The following is a 23,827-nucleotide window of genomic DNA, read 5'->3' as shown; positions in this document are numbered from 1 at the left end:
GGTGTATTTTTCACCTTGGAAGAAGTGTATTTTCACATGGGAAAAGTGTTTTTAACTCGAAAATCCAGGATTGATATTTTTATGGCTCCAAGAGAAAGTATAGTGTCACTTATAATGTAAAATGTGTATTTTTCACCTTGCAAGAAGTGTATTTTCACATGGGAAAAAGTGTGTTTTTAACTGGAAAATCCAGGAAATATCCGGGAATTTTTTGTTCTTGTCCATGTATATGCTCTGACATAACAGTGATGTTTTGGTACCTTTTTTTCACCCTTCTGAACCAAAAACTGCCTTTCAACTTTGCTTGGGTGCCTGCAAAGAAAATAGTATCAAAAGTGACTCCATTGAAACTCACAACAGTGTCTGGTAGAACACACAACATGACTGGTAAACTGTGCAATGAAACATCATGATTGTTTAGCTCTCTAATGGGAATTGCAGCTGGCAAGTAATTACAACTAAAATTTTAAATCTAAATACAGTTTGTACATAAAGTCCAGGAACACTTTCATCAATTATTTATTTCTCAAGAACCAAACATTGTATAGATATCATCCATATGTCATTTGGAAGAGAAACCCTGAAAGCTTTGTTTCGTGTATACCACCACAGCATAGTTTGGTAATTTGCCGATAGTCAGCACTAGTCACAAAACACGGCGAGTTCAGGTGTGGACCGAGCTTTCTGTGTGTTGGAGTTCGACAAAAACAAATGTGCTACAGCTGTTCAACGGATCTTTAGAACCAAGTATGCTGAGAAGCCACCAACAAGGAAGGCCATTTATCACTGGCATAACAAATTTGTTACGACATTACGTATGTCCCAGTATGAGTGAAGTGAATGTGGAGCATGTACGAGAGTCTCTCTTCCTTCATAAAAAGTAATGATTGATAAATTTTTTCTGAGTCTTTGGAGAAATAGTTTGACTTGACTGTCTTGCAGGATATAAAAATTTAAAAAAAATTTATGCCTGAAGTTCATTTCATGTTGAACACACTGTTTTTTTTAATTGTTCTGAGATCTTTTAAAATAACTTGGCAGTTAAACTTCCTGCAAACCACATTTTTCATTAAACTTTGCTGGAGCGCCATTTTAAAAATGGCTGCCAGAAAAATGCTATGGCTTATAAAACTTTTTCAAACAATGTTTTGTGACTGCCAGGAAAATAAAAAATATTGAGAGCAACATTGCCTCGATGATTTGAAATGGACTGACCTGTACTGTACAATATGGCAGGCAGTCTCCATGCAGTTTTATCATTGCAATATGTTTCTTAATCTTTGATATCAGGTATATATTTTGAGAAGTGATACTAATCATCAACCTTTGGTAAACAGTGCTACAGTTTCTCTTAGATAACAAGTATTTAATCTAAAGAACAAGGATTTTTTTTAAAGGAGGCATGTCCAGAATTGTACGAAAAGGCTATATATTTATGAAAAATATACACTTTCACAGATGTACTTCAAACATCATTTTCCAGTGTAGTCACCATCTATCTCAGTGCGTTTGTGGAGCTGAGGTATGAGTTTTCTCTGATACCTACTTCAACCACTCTCTGAACCACTGAACATCATCATCGGTAGGAAACCCACTTTTACACCTGCAAACAAATTCATAGTGGTGAAAATATGAAGGTGACAGATCAGGGCTGTGGTTGATGATGTCACAACAGTATGAACCCAAGATTTGCCTTATGGCATTGGCTGTGTGGGGATGTGGATTATCATGCAACAAGCACATTCACTTCATTAACTTACTGCTATTTTCGTTCTATATCACACTCTGTTGTGTTTTTAGGATTTTACAGCACTGTGCAGCATTAATCATTTCTTGTTTTAATAGACCCAAAGTTTTGAATTTTTTCACTGATGATTGTGTTTCCATTCCAGGGGTATAGAAGGCCACTTATCACCATTCACAACAGAATCAAGGAATTCTTTGTCTTAGTTTGAAGAAGTAAAGAAACTCCCATGGAGATGTGATTCTGTTGTTGCCGCACGGGATTAGCCGAGCGATCTAAGGCGCTGCAGTCATGGACTGTGCGGCTGGTCCCGGCGGAGGTTCGAGTCCTCCCTCGGGCATGGGTGTGTGTGTTTGTCCTAAGGATGATTTAGGTTAAGTAGTGTGTAAGCTTAGGGACTGATGACCTTAGACGTTAAGTCCCATAAGATTTCACACACATTTGAACTTTTGTGATTCTGTTGACTTTGTGTTGATATGTGAACTGTTTTGGTACCCATCTCACACGCAATTTTCAAAAACCAAATGTTTGAGTAATGATTCCATGCAGAAGAGATTGCAAGATTTCTGGAAACATTCTGTTCATCTCATCCAGAGCCAATCGGTGATCACAATGAATCATTTTATCGATCTTGCTCACCATCTCATCAGCCACAATGGGGAATGCCAGCTTCTTCATCATGAACATCCTTTCTGCCAGCTGTAATCTCATTGGTATGATTCATCACACCATCCCCACAAACAAGTTTAATTTCACTGAAAATCTCGAACAGCACATTTCCCTTTCCAAGAAGAAACTGTATTATGCTCCTCATGTCGCAGCTTGTGGGCTTCAGAATAGACACATTCAATTCAGCACAGAACTTAACTGAGAGAAATGAGTGTGCCTTCTACTGCCATCACCTTGTCGTTGAATGCAGTGCCGCAAACAATATCCGTTTGGGCATCAGAGGCTCAGTTCTCTTATTTTCTGGACATGCCTCATAGCTTTCTCAGTTATTATTTCTAGGAAATTGTCACTGAAAGTTGCTAGTTTTACTTGTATGACCATGGAAGCAAAGATTTAAGTAAAGTTTCACCCAACCAAAAATATGTCTATTTTCTAGGAAAGTCTGGAACCACAATCCGGATGAATACAAATTACTTCAAACTGACGTCAATAACCGACTTTATGTTGTACCAGTACCGTGTTGACTTTGCACCAGAAGAGGAAACTACAGCTGCAAAAATACAGTTGTTTAAAATCCATAAGGAAGCTCTGGGAGGATACATTTTTGATGGAAGTGTAATGTTCACAGCAAAGAAGCTAGATAAGGATGTGAGTTAGGCATGAATTATGTATTAATTACCTTCAATATCACAAGAAGATACACTGTATTCCATATGTAAACATGTTTGAGATCTCTATGATTTTTGCTTCCAAAACATGTTTCCTCTTACTGAAAAAGTCTTTGTGGCTCTCCAGTTGGACAGGGGTGGGTTGTGCGAGGTTCAGTTAGTGACTTGTCCCTTATTTTTCAGATGTCTAATATGCCTACCAAAGGTATTAAATTGGTTATGAATATTGCGATAGTTGATGTTACAACAGTCATTTCATTATGTTCCAAAAGTACATGCTGGAACATACTATTGAAGGTTCTACATAAATTATGTATTTTTTTATCAGAGTTTCTGCTTGTCAGACTTTTTGATATTTAAAATTTGTATTTATTGTACATTGTCTTATTTTTAAGGTCAAAAAATGTTTGATACTAGGTGTTTCTGAAGTGTATCCTTTGTTGATATCAGATCTCACAGACACACACACACACACACACACACACACACACACCCACACACACACACAAACATACACTTTTCATATTAGGTGTATTGTACTGACATCTACTGCCACATAGTCCACATATCAGTGACCTCAGTAGTCATTAGAGAGCAGAATGGGAGACTCCAGGGAACTCATGGACTTCGAACGTGGTCAGGTGATTGGGTGTGACTTGTTTCATATGTCTGTGCATGAGATTTCCACACTCCTAAACATCCCTAGATCCACTGTTTCTGATGTGATAGTGAAGTGGAAACATGAAGGGACATACACAGCACAAAAGCATAGAGGTCGACCTTGCCTGTTGACTGACGCAGACTGCCAACAGTTGAACAGGGTTGTAATGTGTAATAGGCACACATCTATACAGACCATCACACAGGAATTCCAAACTGCATCAGAGTGCACTGCAAGTACTATGACAGTTAGGGGGGAGGTGAGAAAACTTGGATTTCATGGTCAAGTGGCTGCTCATAAGCAACACATGACGCCGGTAAATACCAAATGACACCTCGCTTGGTGTAAGGACCATAAACATTGGATGACTGAACAGTTGAAAAACATTTTGTGGAGTGACAAATCACAGCACACAATGTGGCGATTCAATGGCAGAGTGTGGGTATGGCGAATGCTCGGTGAACCTCGTGTGCCAGAAAATTCGGAGGCCGTTGTGTAATGGCTTTGTCGTGTTTCTCATGGAGGGAACGTGAACCCCTTGTTTTGCCTGGCACTATCACAGCACAGGTCTTCATTGATGTTTTAAGCACTGCCTTGTTTCCCACTATTGAAGATCAATTCAGGGATGGCGATTGAATCTTTCAACATGATCGATCACTGTTCATAATGCACAGCCTGTGGCTGAGTGGTTACACGACAGTAACATCCCTGTAATGGACTGGCCTCCACAGAGTCCTGACTTGAATCCTATAGAAGACCTTTGGGATGTTTTGGAATGCCAACTTCATGCCAAGCCTCACCGACCCATACCTATACCTCTCCTCAGTGCAGGGCTACATGAAGATTGCGCTGCCATTCCCCAAGAAACCTTCCAGCACCTGATTGAACATATGCCTGCGAGAGTGGCAGCTGTCACCAAGGCTAAGGGTGGGCCAACACCATATTGCATTACCTATGGAGGGCACCATGAACTTGTAAGTCATTTTCAGCCAGGTGTACGAGTATGAGAGAGAGCGCAAGAGATTGTGTGTGTGTGTGTGTGTGTGTGTGAGAGAGAGAGAGAGAGAGAGAGAGAGAGAGAGAGAGAGAGAGAAAGAGAGAGAGAGAGAATGTATAAACCTGAAGATGCATATGTGACAAAACAATAGTTATTGAAATTTGTATTATGAATGCTTGTATGGACAAAATTAGTAAAATTTTAATGTCAATTCTAATAGAAATGGACCATGGTCTTTGACAAGGTAGGGGTGCCTTTGGTGCTCAGTGATATAGGCAGCCATGCTGTTGGTGCAACTGCAATGTAGAGGTATCTGTGGGCTAACCCTGCTGTTCCTGAAGAGGGGCTGCAGCCTTTTCAGTTGTTGCAGAGGCAACAGTCTGGATGATTGACTGGTAACATCAGCCAACATGGTCTTGCTGTGCTGATTCTGTAGATGGCTGAAAGTGAGAGGAAACTACAGCCATTATATTTCTGAAGAACGTGCAGCTCTAGTGTATGGTTTAATAATGATGGCACCCTCTCGAGTAAAATATTCCAGAGCTAAAAGACGATGCCATTCAGAATTCTGGCAGGGACTGTTCAAGAGGAAGACATCATCAGGAAAAACAAAACTGGCGTTCTACAGGTCAGAGTGTGGAATATTAGATTCCTTAATTGGGTAGGTAGGTTAGACAATGCAGAAAGTGAAATGTATAGTTTGAAGTTCAGTCAATATGGCGTCATTAGGAAAGTGTAGTGACACTTTGCTCTCGTCAGAAAGGCAAAAAACAAACAGTTATTCGTGTAGAGAATGCAAAAAGCGAGTGATGAAGGATATATTGTGTCTAAAATGCAACTACTGGCTACACGAAAAGTGTGTGAAGGTAAACCTGAAGGTCATTATTGATGATATTTCGTGGACGTGCCAAGTTTGTTTACGTGCTGAAACAGTCAAACTTCTAAATACAGTAGACTCAAAAAATGAAGTTATAAAATTGCTACAAGAGGCTATTGAGGCGCTAAAAACAGAAAATATACACATAAAGAAAGAAAATAATAGGTTAATATGTGAAAAGCAGCTCTGCATGTGTGAAATCCGTCAAATACAATCATAAGCCTCAGATAACGAAACTATAAAGAGGCTACAAGACGACATTGACACTGTAAAAACTGAACTGTTTGAGGCAAGCAAAGAAATGATACACTAATGCAAGTAAGGCAGTGGCGTGAGAATGAAAACCACCAAAACCAAATAGGAGACCGCAAAATTACACATGAATATACAAACTCAATTACAATAACATATCCCCAACTGCAAAATCGATGTGCGACCAGGGATTAGAGTGCAACAACTCGGCAAACATTTCAAAAATATTACAAAACAAGTGGCTACAGAACAGGACATGCAACACAAACGAAATTACAAATGTGTTTTTATGCATGTTGGAACAAACTTGCTTAAAAGCAGCAATGAAGATGAATTAGTGAATGGAACAAGAAACATGATTCGTGCAGCTAGAAGTCTTTATGAAGGATCCATGCTCATACTTAGCAGAAACATAAAAATGAGGTCAGTTAGTGAGAAATACATATCCAAAATAAACAGCACCATCAAACAAGAGTGTAATTGTCTTGGTGCTATCTTCATAAACCCAAACAAATTCCTGTGTGAAAAATTGTCTGGGAAAGGATGGCACACATTTAAATAGATTAGGTTCAGTAACACTCAGCAGAATGTATGATGATGTTTGTAAAATCATTAGAAACGAGGGAAACTAACATTGTATAATGGGGGTGAAAAATCAGGAAATCTGATATCCACAAAAAACAGTGATAACAAAAAAGAATATAGGACAAAAACAAACATAGAATTAGGATATTCAGTTATAAAAATAATGCACCACAATATACAATACATCAAAAATATGGTAACCCAATTAGAAATAATGCTAAATTAAGAAACTCCTGACATTCTAGCTCTGACAGAACATGGCCTAAATGGCATGAAATTCTAAATCTTACTGTCGCAAATTACAATGTAACAGCTAGTTCATGTGGAGGAATAGTAAGCGTGGTGGAGCTGCTATACTAACCCATAACAATGTAAACAGAAACCACATAAGCAGTCTTCACTCATGTACAAAATATGTAGTCAAAGTAACAGGCCAAAAAATAGTTGTATGTAGTTCCTCACTGTACATCTTAAACATCTACAGACTGCCAAATGGGTGCATAGAAACGTTCATTGAAAACATAGGAGAGCTCTTACATATCATCCTAAGCAAGAACTGTGCACTTGTACTACTAGGTGACCTAAACATAAACACATTGCAAGGCACCAATGACAGTAGGGAGCTCCTAAACACAATAAAAACATATGGCTTATACAATGCAATAGCTACTCCAACATGTATAACTGCAAATTCCTGTACTCAAATAGATCACATCTTCACAAATTTAAGGGACTTTCAGTACAAAAGTGAAGTTACAGAAACGGCCCTGTCAGATCATGATGCAATAAAAATATATTTAAATGATATCACCACAAATGAAACGGCCCTGTCAGATCATGATGCAATAAAAATATATCTAAATGATATCACCACAAATGAAAACACAGAAAAAATGTGGGAAAAAAGAAGCTTAAATGAACAAAACTTAACAGCCCTTAGTATAAAACTTGAAAAAGAAGGATGGCAATGTTGGAAAAAGACTCTCCATCATTGGATCGTAAAGTGACTCACTTTATTGACACACTATCCTACCATCTCAATATTACATGCCCAGTAATAAAAACTAAAGCCAAAACCACAAATAAAAAAAAAGGGTAACAAAAGGCTTTTTGGTCTCTAGCAACAAGATAAAAATGATGCACAGAATATATAAAACTAGCATTGTTGAAAACTTTAAAAAGTAATACAGAAAATATAAAAGAAAGAATGCTAAAGTACTGCAAGCAGCCAAATGACTAGAATCAAAAAAAGTATATAAATAGTGCTGATAATAAAAGCAAGGTTTTTTGGTCTATTATAAATACAAATCGCAAACCCTCCAACTCACGGGAAGACATCAAAGTACAGTTCATGATCAGCAAAAAAACTATAACTAAACAGAATAAAATCATAAATCTCTTCAATGTCTATTTTGCCACGGTAGGCCAAAAACTAAAAGAAACAACAAATAATAAAAAACACAATAACACCTGGAAAACATTTATTAATCCCCAGGGAAAACAATTACACTTTTCCCAAGTGACAGAAGAAGAAACACTGTTGTTGTTGTTGTGGTCTTCAGTCCTGAGACTGCTTTGATGCAGCTCTCCATGCTACTCTATCCCGCGCAAGCTTCTTCATCTCCCAGTACCTACTGCAACCTACATCCTTCTGAATCTGCTTAGTGTATTCATCTCTTCATCTCCCTCTACGATTTTTACCCTCCACGCTGCCCTTCAATGCTAAATTTGTGATCCCTTGATGCCTCAGAACATGTCGTACCAACCGATCTCTTCTTCTAGTCAAGTTGTGCCACAAACTCCTCTTCTCCCCAATTCTATTCAATACCTCCTCATTAGTTAACGTGATCTACCCATCTAATCTTCAGCATTCTTCTGTAGCACCACATTTCGAAAGCTTCTATTCTCTTCTTGTCTAAAATATTTATCGTCCATGCTTCACTTCCATACATGGCTACACTCCATACAAATACTTTCAGAAACGACTTCCTGACACTTAAATCTATACTCGATGTTAACAAATTTCTCTTCTTCAGAAACGCTTTCCTTGCCATTGCCAGTCAACATTTTATATCCTCTCTACTTCGACCATCATCAGTTATTTTGCTCCCCAAATAGCAAAACTCCTTTAATACTTTAAGCGTCTCATTTCTTAATCTAATTCCCTCAGCATCACCCGACTTAATTTGACTACATTCCATTATCCTCGTTTTCCTTTTGTTGTCATTCATCTTATATCTTCCTTTCAAGACACTGACCATTCCATTCAACTGCTCTTCCAAGTCCTTTGCTGTCTTTGACAGAATTACAATGTCATCGGCGAACCTCAAAGTTTTTATTTCTTCTCCATGGATTTTAATACCAACTCCGAATTTTTCTTTTGTTTCCTTTACTGCTTGCTCAATATATAGATTGAATAACATCGGGGAGAGGCTACAACCCTGTCTCACTCCCTTCCCAACCACAGCTTCCCTTTCATGCCCCTCGACTCTTATAACTGCCATTTGGTTTCTATACATATTGTAAATAGCCATTCGCTCCCTGTATTTTATCCCTGCCACCTTCAGAATTTGGAAGAGAGTATTCCAGTCAACATTGTCAAAAGCTTTGTAAGTCTACAAATGCTAGAAAGGTAGATTCGCCTTTCCTTAATCTAGCTTCTAAGATAAGTCGTAGGGTCAGTGTTGTCTCACGTGTTCCAATATTTCTACGGAATCCCAACTGGTCTTCCCCGAGGTCGGCTTCTACTAGTTTTTCCATTTGTCTGTAAAGAATTCACGTTAGTATTTTGCAGCCGTAATTTATTAAACTGATAGTTCGGTAATTTTCACATCTGTCAACACCTGGTTTCTTTGGGATTGGAATTAAAGATAATAAAAAAACCTAACACAAACAAAGTCATGTGTAATTGACAGAATATCATGTATAGAAATTAAACACTATATGCAGTAACCCAAGAAACCTCTTACACAACTAATTAATTCATCATTCCTGGAAGGAACTTTTCCAAAGTGCTTAAAGACAGCACTGATAAAACCAATACATAAAAAGAGTAATGAATACAATCCAGATAATTATAGGCCTATAGCTCTTTTACCAGTCATATCAAAAGTATTTGAATGAGCTTATGCACAGAGACTTGTTGCTTTTCTGATGAAATATGAAATAATCAACAAGAATCAGTTTGGCTTCCAGAAAGATAAATGCACCATAGATGCAGTAATAGACCTCATCAAAAATGTCATAACAAACTTGGATTCTAAAAATTAATGAGTAGGAGTATTTATGGATCTAACAAAGGTATTAGACTGTGTAGACCACAAAACTTTAGTAGAAATATTAGGAGTATATGCCATAAGAGGAAATGCAGGAGACTGGATTCCTCAACAGAGAGTGTTCATTAGTGACAAGGTTATCTTCAGGAGCACCCCAGGAAAGTGTGACGGAACCATTATTATTTTCTATATACATATATGATCTGGCAGAGGGTAGATGGCAGTCTGTGGTTGTTTGCTTATGATGCTTTGGTGTACAGGAAGGTATCAAAGTTTGAGTAAATGTAGGAGGATACAAGATGACTTAGACAAAATTTCTAGTTTTTGTGAATCCATTGTGGACATTGGACAGCATCTGGTCAAATATTTAACAATGAAATTTGCCAAACAGCCATGCATTTGAGATGTAACTTTATTTTATTTTCGCTACCACATTTGGCAGTGAAGATGACATAATGAATTGCCAAAACTGGTAGCGAAAATAAAATAAGATTTCAATTGCATGGCTGTTTGGCAAATTTCATTGTTAAATAAAAAATTTCTATTTGCTGTGATGAATGGCAGCTAGCTATAAATATAGAAAAAATGACTTTCTTTTAATGAATAGAGGGAAAAGACCCATAATTTTTTAATACAGCATTAGTTGTGCCCTGCTTGACATGGTCACCTCATATAAATATCTGGGCAGAACATTACAAAGCGGATATGAAATGGAATGAGCATGTGAGGAGTTTCGTAAGGAAAGCAAATTGTTGACCTCATTTTATTGGGTGAATTTTAGGAAAGAGAAGTTCATCTGTAAAGGATACTGCATATAAGGCACTAGTGCAAGCTATCCTGGAATACCACTCAAGTATTTGAGATGTGTACCAGATCAGATTAAAGGAAGTTGTTGTAGCATTTCAGAGGCAGGCTGCTAGATTTTTTACTGGCAGGTTCAAACAACATGCAGGATACAATACTTCAGGAACTCAAATAGGAATCCCTGGAAGAAAGGTGGCATTCTTTTTGAGTAACAGTAATAAGAAAATTTAGAGGACTTGCATTTGAAGCTGACTGCAAAGCAATTCTACTGCTGCCAACATACATTTCATGTAATGACTACAAAGATACAAGATATTAGGGCTCATATGGAAGCTTATAGACAGTTGGTTTTTCCCTAACTCTGTTCCTGAGTGGAACTGGAAAGAAAGTGACTGGTAGTGGTATAGGACACCCCTCCCATAACACTATACAGTGGCTTGCAGAGTATATATAAACATAAACACACACACAAACACAGATGGAAGGACAATACAAAGTATAGAAGGGAAAATTAGGAAGGAATGTATACATGGTCTTTATAAATGAAACAAACTTGGGAACAATATTATAGAAAGGGAAGATGAGGTAAGTGAAATGTGATGGGAGATATACTATGTTATCAAAAGTGTCCAGACATCCCCAGAAACATACATTTTTCATATTAAGTGCATTGTGCTGTCACCTACTGCCAAGTGCTCCGTATCATTGACCTCAATAGTCATTAGACAACATGAGAGAGCAGAATGGAGCATTCCGCAGAACTCTTGGTCTTCGAACGTAGTAAGGTGATTGGGTGCCACTTGTGTCATACGTCTGTACATGAGATTTCCACACTCGTAAACATCCCTAGATCCACTAGTGATAGTGAAGTGGAAACGTGAAGAGAGACACACAGCACAAAAGCATAGAGGCCGACCTCGTCTGTTGACTGACGCAGACTGCCAACAGTTGAACAGGGTTGTACTATGACAGTTAGGCGGGAGGTGAGAAAACTTGGATTTCATGGTCAAGTGGCTGCTCATAAGCCACACATCACTCTGGTAAATGCCAAACAATGCCTCACTTGGTGTAAGGAGCATAAACATTGGATGACACAACAGTGGAAAAATGTTGTGTGGTGTGATGATCCGATGGCAGGGTGTGGGTATGGCGAATACCTACTGAAAGTCATCTGCCAGTGTGAGTAGTGCCGACAGTAAAATCTGGAAGCAGTGGTGTTAAAGGTGTGGTCATGTTTCTCATGGAAGGAGCTTGCACCCCTTGTTGTTTTGCCTGGCACTACCACAGCACAGGTTTTTATAGATGTTTTAAGCTCCTTATTGCTTCCCACTGTTGAAGAGCAATTTGGGGAGGGCGATTGCATCTTTCAACACGATTGAGAGCCTGTTCATAATGCATGGCCTCTGACAGAGTGGTTACATAACAATAACATCCCTGTAATGGACTGGCCTACACAGAGTCTTGACCTGAATACTGTAGAACACCTTTGGGATGTTTTGGAACACCGACTTCATGCCAGTCCTCACTGATCGACAGCAATACCTCCCTTCAGTGCAGTGCTTGGTGAAGAATGGGCTGCCATTCCCCAAGAAACCTTCCAGCAACTGACTGAACATATGCCTGCGAGAGTGGAAGCTGTCATCAAAGCTAAGGGTGGGCCAGCATCATATTGAATTCCAGCATTACAGATGGAGGGCGCCATGAACTTGTAAGTCATTTGCAGCCAGGTGTCCGGATACTTTGGATCACATAGTGTATAATAGTGCAAGAAGAATTTGTCAGAGCACTGAAAGACCTAAGTGGAGGCATCTGGTACGCACAATATATGAGACATATAACATACCCGAAGACTTCAATAAGAATGTACAATTTTAATTCCAAAGAAACCAGTTGATGACATGGATACTATCAAACTGCTAATTTAATAAGTCTTGGTTGCAAAGTACTGACATGACTTATTTACAGAGGAATGGAAAAGTGGTGGAAGTCAACCTTGGTGAATAATCAGTTTGAGCTCCAGAGAAAAATGACAACATACAAAGCTGTGCTACCCTAGGACTTATCCTAGAAGTTAGGTCAAACAATGATAAACATATTAGAAATTAGGTTGAACGATGGCAAACATACATAAATAACATTTGTACGAGGTGTAGCAAAAGAAGAAGTTCTCCAGTCTTTTTTTTTTTAATTAATTTTTTATATATGTAGAAAACACGTTAATTGACAATGAGTGTTACATTGATGGAAAGGCTGATCTTTAAGTTATTTTTTGATGTAATCACTGTTGCAATCAGTGCACGTTTGTGTGCTCAGTGACCTTTTTTTTTTGTCCTTGCCGTAGAACTCTCCAATCCACATTGCACACATAATGCTCAACCTAGTTTTTCAACTCTGTGTGCCCATCTTTATACAGGTGGTTACAGGACTTCGGCTGTTCAGAGTGTCAAATCAAAACACCTTTCAGCCACCTAAATTTCCAAATTGTCATTCTGTTGAGCAACCAGTTTTGGCAACATATTATGCCATCTTCAGCCCCCCCTGACTGACATGTAGGAAGATTCCCTCCTCTGGTTCAGTCAAAATATGGGCCATAGATTTTTGACACAGCAAGCACTTCACACATTAACTTCAATCATATTTGTCTAACAGTTCTCAGATGATGATTGGAGTGATCACTGTGTAAAAACATATGGATACCAGTCATTGAATGCTGGTCCCTATTTTGACTGGACCAGAGGTGGAAATCTTCCTACATGCTGGTCATGGGGCCAGGAGATGGCGTAATATATTGCCAAATGCAGTTGATCAATAAAATAATAGTTTGTAAATTTAGATGGTTGAAAGATGTTTTGGTTTGACATTCTTCTTGTTTTTAACTTGTCAATGGTCTGGAAATGTGTTCCAACAAGATATGACTTCCAGTCAGGAAACATGTGAAAATCACTTCATGCTAAGCCTGGGCTGTAGGGTGATGGGTGAGGAAGTCCCACCCACATTGGGCTAGATAGGCAGTATGGGGACAAATATTATCATCGTGAAAACTCTTCATCAGCATACCTATCATTCAATTTTGATTGCCATGACAGTTGTTTTAAAGTGGTGAGTAGCATTAATTACTGTGCTGGTAGGCTTAAACACTCACAGCAGTACAATCAGAACATACTGTCCATCACTTTGCTGGCAGACAATGTTTGTTTGAACCTTTGGTGCTTCAACGAATTCGAATGCTGCCACTGAAAAGACTTTTCCTAAGTTTCAGGTGTCATGTAATATACACAGGTTTCATCACCAGTGACAATTGAATCAAAAAATACCTCACACTGTTCTGCATAGCACTTCCATAATCCATAGGCCGCTGCAGCACATTGCTGTTTATGGTTTACAGTGAGCATTTAGGGGACCCACGTTGGACAGGTCTTGCAATAATACAAATGTTTAGTCAAAATCTTGTCAGTCGTACTTTTACTGAATTCAGGGATCCAGTTGCATGGATCACTGCATGCAGCTCACACTTGCCAGGTGTAGTGGAGGGAGATTCATCCTGAACAGCTGCTCAGGCAAGACTTAGCATCACAGCTGGCGTGGTTGGTGGGGATTTGAGGGGGTAACCAGACTACACGCCAAGAGTTGCAGAATCTCATGTAAAAGCATTTTCACGTCTCCTGTGCCTTGGAATCTTATTTTAATGGATGTACTTCACAGATTTCACAATGTTGAGTGGACTACACTCTTAGAAATTTTGAAGGCAGCAAGGATAAAATACAGGGACCATAAAGTTCATTTACGTCTAGTACAAAACCCAGACTGCAGTTATAAAAGTCAGAGGACCTGAAGGGAGTTAGTAGTAGTAAGGGAACCCAAGGAGAAGTTTGGAAAGGGAATTAAAGTTCACGAAGAAGAAATAAAAACTTTTGAGGACATTTACTAATGACATTGTAATTAGGGAAGGAACTTGGAAGACCAGTTGAATGGAATGGATAGGTTATTTGGATAAGATTGTAAGATGAATTTCAGCAAAAATGAAACAAGGATAATGGAATGTGGTCAAATTAAATCATGCAATGCTGAAGAATTAGATTAGAAAATGAGACACTTATAGTAGTGCAGCAGTTTTGCTATTTGGGCAGTAAAATAACTGATAGTGCCCAAAGTAGAGAGGACATAAAATGCTAAGTGACAATAAGAAGAAAAATATTTCAGATGCAAGTAAGTTATTTGTATGGCTTTTGGTCCCACTACTGAGTTAAAGTCAACAAAGTTGTTATTTTTTAAGGGTGAGCATGAATTACCCCCTGCCCCCTCCTTGAAATACTCGTTACTGAAAATGCTTTGGTATTACTAGGGTTAAATCGGGAATTGTCCTCATAGATCCATAGTAGACTGAAAGCATAGTAAAAGGGGAGTAAGTTATGGTTGAACCATTGTTACCACAAGAAAGTGCTAGTAGAATAATTACTACATTTCTGTTCAGTACACATGCCTGTTCATATTATAAATTTTTCACTGTAATTGTTATTTTCAGTAAGCTAAACAAAAATTCAGTTCATTAATTGATTACTCTTGGTGCTGTTTAGATCATGGAGTTGTACTCCACGAGAGAAACTGATGGAACTAAAATGAGAATAACAGTTAGGCTTGTTGGTGTATTATCTACTGGAGATCCACAGTACCTCCAGGTTTTCAATATCGTGGTGCGCCGGTGCCTGCAAGGATTGAACCTACAGTTGGTAATGTATTACACAAAATAACATTGTATGCATAGTTAATCTATCTCTGTTTGTTTGTTTAACTTATTGAATGTACCTGCAGATTCAGTTCCAAATAGCATAAAGAATTTATTTAATATCAAGGCTAATACATGAAATGCGTAACACCATACATTTCCTTATAAGTGAGTACACTAGGGATGAGCCAAACGAAACTCTCCTATTGTTTTCTGTCCACAAAGCAGTATGTTTGTTCTCACTGCAGAGCCATTTGCAAGGCTAAACAAATCTCTAGCATTTTATATGACCTTTTGGTGCAATGGATTGAGTAGTTCATAACTTTGTATTAAAATATGGAGCAGTGAAATTGGTGGCTGGAGGAACAGGAATAGAAGGTACTCATTCCACTGTAGATGCACACTTACCTCGCTTATACTCCTGCCACAGGTGGTAATCATCAGAAATCAGAAGGATAGATACCATATGGTGCCCATGTAGATATTTAAAAACGCATGTATTTGAATGCATTGTTGTGTAAAACTTACAAAGCGATTGATGAAGAATGTTCGTAGATTTAAGAATTTGAACAAACATAGATTTACATTTTTATTTGCATAGATGTAAATGTTCGTATGTTCAAAATCAGAAATATTTGAAAGTTCACCCATTACTTTGAAATTTTGGCTCAGTGTTGTGTACAAATACATGTTTGTCTTTATGTACATACTGGATATGTTACATAAATATAGGTGTATACAATACATAAAGGAGATGGAGCAGGACTGCAGCTGGTTGAAGACTTGAAGAAAATCACTACCAACAGGCGTAATTTTATTTATGTACCAGTTTCAGTGCCTCATTAGCACAATCTTCAGGACCCTGTACACAAAATTAAGTGAATCATCCAGGTGTTAGAGGTGTGAAGGGTCCACCACACTGACTGAGAAGTTTTTAGAAGTCTACAGAAACCAGTTGGATATACTGGTCCTATGATAGATAACACAAACAACTGGATGATGTACCTACTTTTGTGTACAGGGACCAGAAGATGGTGCCAGAGAGGCCGAAAACTGGTAGATAAATAAAATAATTGATAAAATTATGGCTGTTGATAATCTGTTTTCTTCAAATCAAAATAAAGTAGATATGTTGTTGACTAAAATCTCATGCTCGTTTGTTTAAAATATTGTATATCTGAAAGTTCTTCACCAGTTCCTTTGAAATTTTGACATCACGTTGCATTCAAATATGCCCTTGTTTTTTGTACTGGATCGCCATGCCATATGGTGGTCAAACTGTGATACAAAAACACACATTTATTCAAATGCAACAATGCGTTAAAATTTCAAAGCAGTTAGTGAAGAACTTTTGGAATTTACGATTTTGTACAAACAAACATTTACATTTTTTATTCATTTTCTATTCATCAAGTGGTGGCAGGAGAATACACACATAAAAAAGTTTTACTTATGCAAGCTTTTGGAGCCAGTGGCTCCTTCTTCTGGCAGAAGGGGTGAAGGGGTGAAAAGGACTGGAGAAGTTTGGAAAAGTGCAAAGTTCAGAAAAGCCACCCAGAACCCCAGATCAGTGGAGACTTACCAAACAGGAGGAGAAGGAAAGACTCAAAAAAATGGTTAAAAACTGATTATTTTTGTTATATATTTTTATTCATGTAGATGTGCTATGTGTGATTGATTGTCCTCATAATACTGATCTACAACTAATCTTAGAGGAAGGGTTAAAGAAAGGAAAACCAACATATTTTAGCATTTGCATATTTAAAGAAAGCTTTGGACAGTGTTGACTGGAATACACTCTATGAAAATTTGAAATTAGTGGGGATAATATACAGAGAGAAAAAAAAACTAAGCTACAACTTGAACAGAAACCAGATTTCAGTTAAGAGCCAAAGGACAAGAAAGGGAAACTAATGTGTAGTTGAGAAAAGAGTCAGACTGGGCTATAGCCTCTTCCCTATGTTATTTGATGTGTATGTTTAGCAAACAACAAAGGAAACTGTGGAGAAATTTGGAATTGGAATTATTGTTCAAGGAGAAGAAATAATAATTTTGAGGTTTACTGATGACATTGTAAAATCACTAAGTGGATCTAAGGCTTCCATTCAGTCCCTTCTTGACCAGTCTGGTGTGGCAATTGAAGATAACAATGCAAGGCAAAGTTTTAAATTTCATGTTCAAGAAATTGTTCACACAGGAGAATCATACAAATATACCATCATTTGACTATCAGACAGACTCCTGTATGGATGACATTGTAATAAGCATACCTAGTGTAGAGAATAGCTGAAAGTTTTGAAAGGTCCAGATGGCATTCCATTTAAATTTTACAAAGAGTACTGGACGACATTGGCCCCTTATCTAGCTTGCATTTATCATGAATCTCTCACCCAGAGCAAAGTCCCAAATGACTGAAAAGAAGCACAGATGATTCCAGTATATAAAAAGGGTAAAAGAAGGTACCCACAAAATTACAGACCAATACCCTAACTTCTGTTTGCTGCAGAATCCTTGAATATATTCTCAGTTCGAATATAACAAACTTTCTTGAGACTGAGAAGCTTATGCCAATGAATCAGCACTGTTTTTTTGGAAGCATCACTCATGCGAAACACAGCTTGCCCTTTTATTACATGAAATACTCAGAGCTATGGATGAACCGCAACAGACTGACTCGATATTTCTAGATTTCTGGAAAGCATTTTATACAGTGCCCCATTAGAGGCAGTTAATGAAGGTACAAGTATATGGAATAACTTAACTGATAAGTGAGTGGCTCAATGACTTCTTAAATAATAGCACACAATATGTTGTCCTCAATGGCGAGTGTTCATCAGAGAGAAGGGTGTTGTCAGGAGTGCCCCAAAGAAGTGTGATAGAACCTCTGTTGTTCTCTGTATACATAAATGATTTGGCAGACAGAGTGGGCAGTAATCTGTGGTTGTTTGTTGATAATGCCAAGATGTAGGGTAAGGTGTCTGAAGTTGAGTCAATGTGGGAAGATTCCATACACTTAGTCAAATTTTCAGTTGGTGTGATGAATGGCAGCTAGCCCTAAATTTGGAAAAATGTAAGTTAATACGGATGAGTAGGAAGATCAAACCTGTGATGTTTGGATACAATATTACTAGTGTTCTGCTTGACAAAGACAAATCATTTAAATTTCTGGCATAATGTTGCAGAGCGATACGAGGTAGAATGAGCATGTGAAAACTATGGTAGGGAAGGCGAATGGTTGACTTTGGTCTGTTGGGAGAATTTTAGGAGAGTGGTTCACCTGTAAAGGAGACCGCATATGGGTCCCTGGTGTGACCTATTTGTGAATACTGTTTGAATGTTAGTCATTCATACGAGGCCGATTTGAAGGAAAGTATACGGTAGATTTGAACAACTCTTAAGTGTAACAGAGATGTTTTAGGAAATCAAATGGGAATCTCTGGAAGGAAAGTGATGGTCCCTCTCACCCACACCCCCAAAGAAACACTATAGAGAAAATTTAGAGAACCTGCATTTGAAGCTGACTGCTGAATAATTCTGTTGCTGCCAACATACATTGCGCCTAAGGACCACGAAGATAAGATACAAGAAATTAGGGCTCATATGGAGGCATATGAACAGTCGTTTTTCCATCACTATTTGCTATTGGAATAGGAAAGGAAATGACTATTAGTGGTACAGTGTACCCTCCACCATGCATCATACAATCACTTGTATAGTATCTATGTAGATGTAGATGTAATTCTGTCAGAGTTGGCAAAAGAGTTGGAGGAGTAGTAGAATGGAAGGAATAGTGTCTTGAAATGACAAAACAGAAATGAAGGTAATAAAGTGTAGTCGAATTAAGTCACATGATGCTGGAATAGATTACGAAATTGAATACTAAGAGCATTGGATGAATTTCGTTATTTGAGTAGCAAAATAACTGATGATGCCCGAGGTAGAGAGGATATAAAATGCAGCCTAGAAATAGCAAGAGAAACATTTCTGAAGAAGGGGAATTTGTTAACATCTAATATTAATTTAAGTGTTGGGAAGTATTTTTTAAAGGTATTTGATGTGTAGCATTGTATGGAATTGAAACATAGATGATAAAACTGTTCAGACAAAAAGAGAATAGATGCCTTGAAATCTGGTTACAGTACCACAGAAAAATACTGAAGATTAGAGTAGTAGATTGAATAACTAATGAAGAAGTACTGAATTGAATTGGTGAAAAAAGAAATGCTTGGCATAACTTAACTGAAAGAAGGCACCAACTGATTGTAAAAATTATTGAGGAACCTTAGGCATGAATACAATATGCAGATTCAGGCAGACGTAGAGTGCAGTAGTTATTCAGAGAAGAAGGGGCTGGTACAGGATAGACTAGTGTAGAGAGCTGCATCAAATCAGTCTCTGGTCTGAAGACCATAAGAACATATTCCCTTCGCTTGCTTCATTTTATGCATTTTCATATTTTCGACTTTCATCAGATGTCCATGGTTTTCTGCTGTCCCTATGTTTTTGGCTATTTAATTCTCTGTTCCCTTCATTATATCATCTCTTACGGCTACAAATCCACTTCTTTCTGTGTACCCTAGCCTTGTTTTAGTCAATCATAGCCTAAAGCTCCCTTTGCAACTTTCAGCAGCCTCTGGTTCTGTCAACTTACCCAGGTTGCATTATGTTAATTCCATGTGTCTGATTCAAATCATTGTCCACAGCAAAATGGGAAAGATCATGGTCCATGATTTGCATTACATATATGAGACATAATTTTGCTTGTGATTAATTTGCAAATTTACTTTAATGGTGCACTTATCTCTTGCATATCTGCCTTTACAGGTTGGCCGTCACTACTTTGATGCCCAGTCAAGTGTGCCTATTAGGAATTACTCTCTTGAGCTCTGGCCCGGATACATAACGTCAATCCGACAGCACGAAGATGAAATACTCATGTGTACAGAAATTACTCACAAAGTCATGCGCATGGAAACTGTACATGACATTCTTAAAAGAGTAGTACAAAACAATCCACAAAATTTCAAGGTAATAATAATTGTTGTTGTAATTAGTAAATGATTGGTCTCTTGTTCATAGCATATTATGATTTCTTTACCACTGAAGGAACTTTTAAGAATGAATTAATGAATGGAGAATGAATGCCAATTTTAAAAGAATGAATGCCAATACATTTTAGGGAATAATTGCGAGAATGGAACAATATATCATTTTAATTAACTTGAGTGTTGGTTCTTGGTGAAATGTGAACTTTGTGAACATGTGATATATGAGCAAAAAACAATTGTTTTTTTTTTACTTCTTTTCTCATACTTAAGGTGAAGAAGAAAAAGTAAAAAAAGGAAAAAAATGTGATTTACTAAAGGTATACCCTCTCCAAAAACATTTTCTTCTCTTTTTTTCTAATAAGCCAACACAGATGGAAGAACTTCAATCTCAAAGGATTAGATATTTTATTGTTTACACTATTTCAAACTGGATATGTGCTCACATTACCTAAAACTGTTACAGAAAAATTAAGATGGTCATAAAACTGCAAGGATATACAATTACTGCCTAGAACTTATGTTCAACAGGGAAAATCACTGGAATTTTGCCCACTGAAGATTATACAATCTGTTTGCTTGTAGTTTTACATTTTTCTCTAGTGATTTCTCATTTTGATATTTCTTGAGGTATGCAAAAAAATATAATATTTTTACAGGAGGAGTTTAAGAAGAAGGTGATAGGATCAATTGTTTTAACAGACTACTCAAACAAAACATACAGAGTGGATGATGTTGATTTTAATGTCTCACCAAGAAATACCTTCACGAGACCATCTGGAGAAACTTGTTATATGGATTATTATAAAAATGTAAGTACCAAAATATTCAATAGTAAATTGTTGTGTGTGCAAAAGTTGACAGTTTAGTGGCATTTCACTTGTTTGATAATATGTAGCATACCTTTTAAACTTAGTGCTGTAAACACTGACAGAAAAAGTGTAAATATAAACTTAAATAAAATAATGATTGTGTCAAAAGGGGGAAAAAAAATCAGTGGAGACAGTTTCCTCAATTGAATTTTCCTTTGATACAATTCACTGTGTTTCTGGCATTTTCTTTTGTTCTGTCAAGGAATTTTCTACAATTCTTGCCTTCCTTTGATATAATTGACTGTCTGTCTGGAGCTTCTTTTGTTGCATCTGTGTGTTATCTACAATTGTTGCCTACCATACTTATCATCGTTTAGTGGTCATTTTACTTCTTCTGTAATCTTTCTTTTGTGATCAAACACAATCCCTCCTTTCTTCCATGTTCAGATACTTTTTTATGTTTAGTGTCTTTTTTCACATTTAGTAATAATTTATTTATTGATTTATGATTTGTTTATTTGGTGAGATTTTTCATATTTTCCGTGGCATTTGTCTGTGTCCAGTTCCTTATCTGACAGATTTTTTTCATTGATTATTGTCCTTTCTCAGTATCTTGTGATCTACGTTTTTGTGTGGTTTTTCAAACAACTTTCGCTGTTTTCCTCTATTCTGCTATAGTATCTCCTTCATTCATTGGGCAATATCTCTTGTGCAACTACTGTTATTCTGCTTTTAATGACATTCTCCTATTTCCTTGCAGTCTTCATTCATTTTTCAGTGAGATTGACAGAACATTGACTATTACTTGTTTCAGTTTTACTGTCTTCAGCAGCTTTTTACAGAAGTCAGTGAGTCCTTCACGTTATTTTATCATTTGCCAATCATTTTTATTTATTCAGTGATTTTTCCATGTTTATTGACTTTTTCATGTACTTAGAGCTGTATTTATTACCTGTTTAGAGCTCCCCTCTTTTTTTACTGTCATTTTTCTTTGTTTGGTTGCTTTTTTTATTTTGTGACTTTCATTTTTTAGCAGTCTATTTCTTTGTTTTACCATTTTTTGGCACTTATTTTTCCTTGATAACAATAGTTTGTCTTATTTGGTTACTGCTTTTTGTATTTATCTGTTTCCTCCCATTCCTCACAGTCTTCTATGCCTTTTAGCAATACATGCAATATAGTTGAGTATCTCTTTTCTGTTATTTCTTGAACATTCTTTCAGTCACCTTTTTTGTCCCAATAAAGTAGTCCTAAACTTTGCTCCTGACTCTGTCCTTCAATATCTGGCCAAACAAGAATCCCATGTACTATTCTTATAATCTTCATTAATCTTTGGTATTGCTCCCAGAGATCTTACATTGAAAGTCTCTGATCACTTGTAGCGACTGACCCAAAAAATTCCAGAGCAAAAAATCCTTAGTTCTTACCCAATTTATCCTTGACCAATACATTGCCTCTACCAATTTCCAACAGTGGCTATCTGTCTGAAAAGTATTCTACCTTCCAAACCCTTGATGAGCTACCCCACCCAGCATAATTCCCATTGAAGCCAGGCTAAACTTGAAAATCCTCCAACCACAGGAAAAAGCAAATAAATCACCATGTCTGGATGGAATCCAAATTCAGTTTTACAAAGAGGACTCTATGGCATCGACCCCTTACCTAGCCTGCATTTAACGTGAATCTCTCCCCCAGCACCAAGTCCCAAGTGACTGAAAAAAGGGCAGATGACTCCAGTATACAAAAAGGGTAAAAGAATGGACCTGCAAAATTACAGGCCAATATCCATAACTTTGATTTGGTGCAGAATCCTAGAACATATTCTTAGTTCAAATATAATAATCTTTCGTGAGACTGAGAAGCATGAATCGGCATGATTTTAGGAAGCCTCACTTGTGTAAAACTCAGGTTGCCTTTTCCTCACGTGACATACTGCGAACTATGGATGAAGGATCAACAGACAGATTTCACATTTCTAGATATCTGGAAAGCATTTGACGTGGTTCCCCATTGCAGGCTGTTAACAAAGGTACGAGCATATGGAATAAGTTCACAGATATTGAGTGGCTCGAAGACTTCCAGAGCCCCATTGTATCTCCTCTAAAACTTAGAGCTGCACTCCTTGGACTATCAGTGTGAACTTGCTTGAATGCCGGATAGAGGCTCAGCTTCCCCGCAGCTCCGGCGTCTTTTGCTTGCATCAAACTCTTCTCCGAAGATTCTATATTTTGAAGAAGGTGAAAATTCATCTACTATTCCAAAATCCTATTATCTAGACCAAATAAAGACTCTCTCAAAATTCAGTTGCTGTTAACATACTCTATATTCAAAATTCAATACACCATTTCACTGCCACAATAAACAGTAAGCCCACACTTTCTTAGGGCATTTGCACATGACTGAATTCAACCAAATTAAATAACATTTTTTCTCAACAATACAATACTAATATACATGTCCCTCTGCTTGAGACCAAATCACTATTAATAATAATCAATTTTTTTCTTCCGTTCTTTCTCCACAACACACAACAATCACCAATGTTTTTCGTGCATGAAATTCGCCCACGGAATTCTGGGCCAGAAGTTCTTATTTTCTCTTTGCTGCAACTGAGCGCGTCACTTGCTGGCCCGGTTTTGCTCTTCTTTCTCAGTTAGCCTGCACAAATAACGTTCTGCGGCAGTGTGTATCTGTTTATGCAACAACCCACTAAAA

The 23,827-nt window shown here is 37.5% G+C and overlaps 1 protein-coding gene across 1 annotated transcript in view; it reads left to right on the top strand.

The window, feature by feature from the left end:
• LOC126149511 (piwi-like protein Siwi) overlaps positions 1-23,827 on the top strand; it is a 211,500-nt gene that overhangs the window by 5,764 nt on the left and 181,909 nt on the right. Inside the window, exons 2-5 of the mRNA XM_049915822.1 lie at positions 2,850-3,061; positions 15,107-15,259; positions 20,080-20,283; positions 20,960-21,112. Of these exons, the coding sequence (XP_049771779.1) occupies positions 2,873-3,061; positions 15,107-15,259; positions 20,080-20,283; positions 20,960-21,112 (699 nt within the window). The 5' untranslated portion in view covers positions 2,850-2,872. The remainder of the gene's footprint in view (positions 1-2,849; positions 3,062-15,106; positions 15,260-20,079; positions 20,284-20,959; positions 21,113-23,827) is intronic.

The sequence above is a fragment of the Schistocerca cancellata genome, chromosome 1 (genome assembly GCF_023864275.1).
Source record: "Schistocerca cancellata isolate TAMUIC-IGC-003103 chromosome 1, iqSchCanc2.1, whole genome shotgun sequence".
Lineage (NCBI taxonomy): Eukaryota > Metazoa > Arthropoda > Insecta > Orthoptera > Acrididae > Schistocerca > Schistocerca cancellata.
Note: the sequence above shows the minus strand (reverse complement) of the source record. Positions and strands in the feature narration are given on the sequence as shown.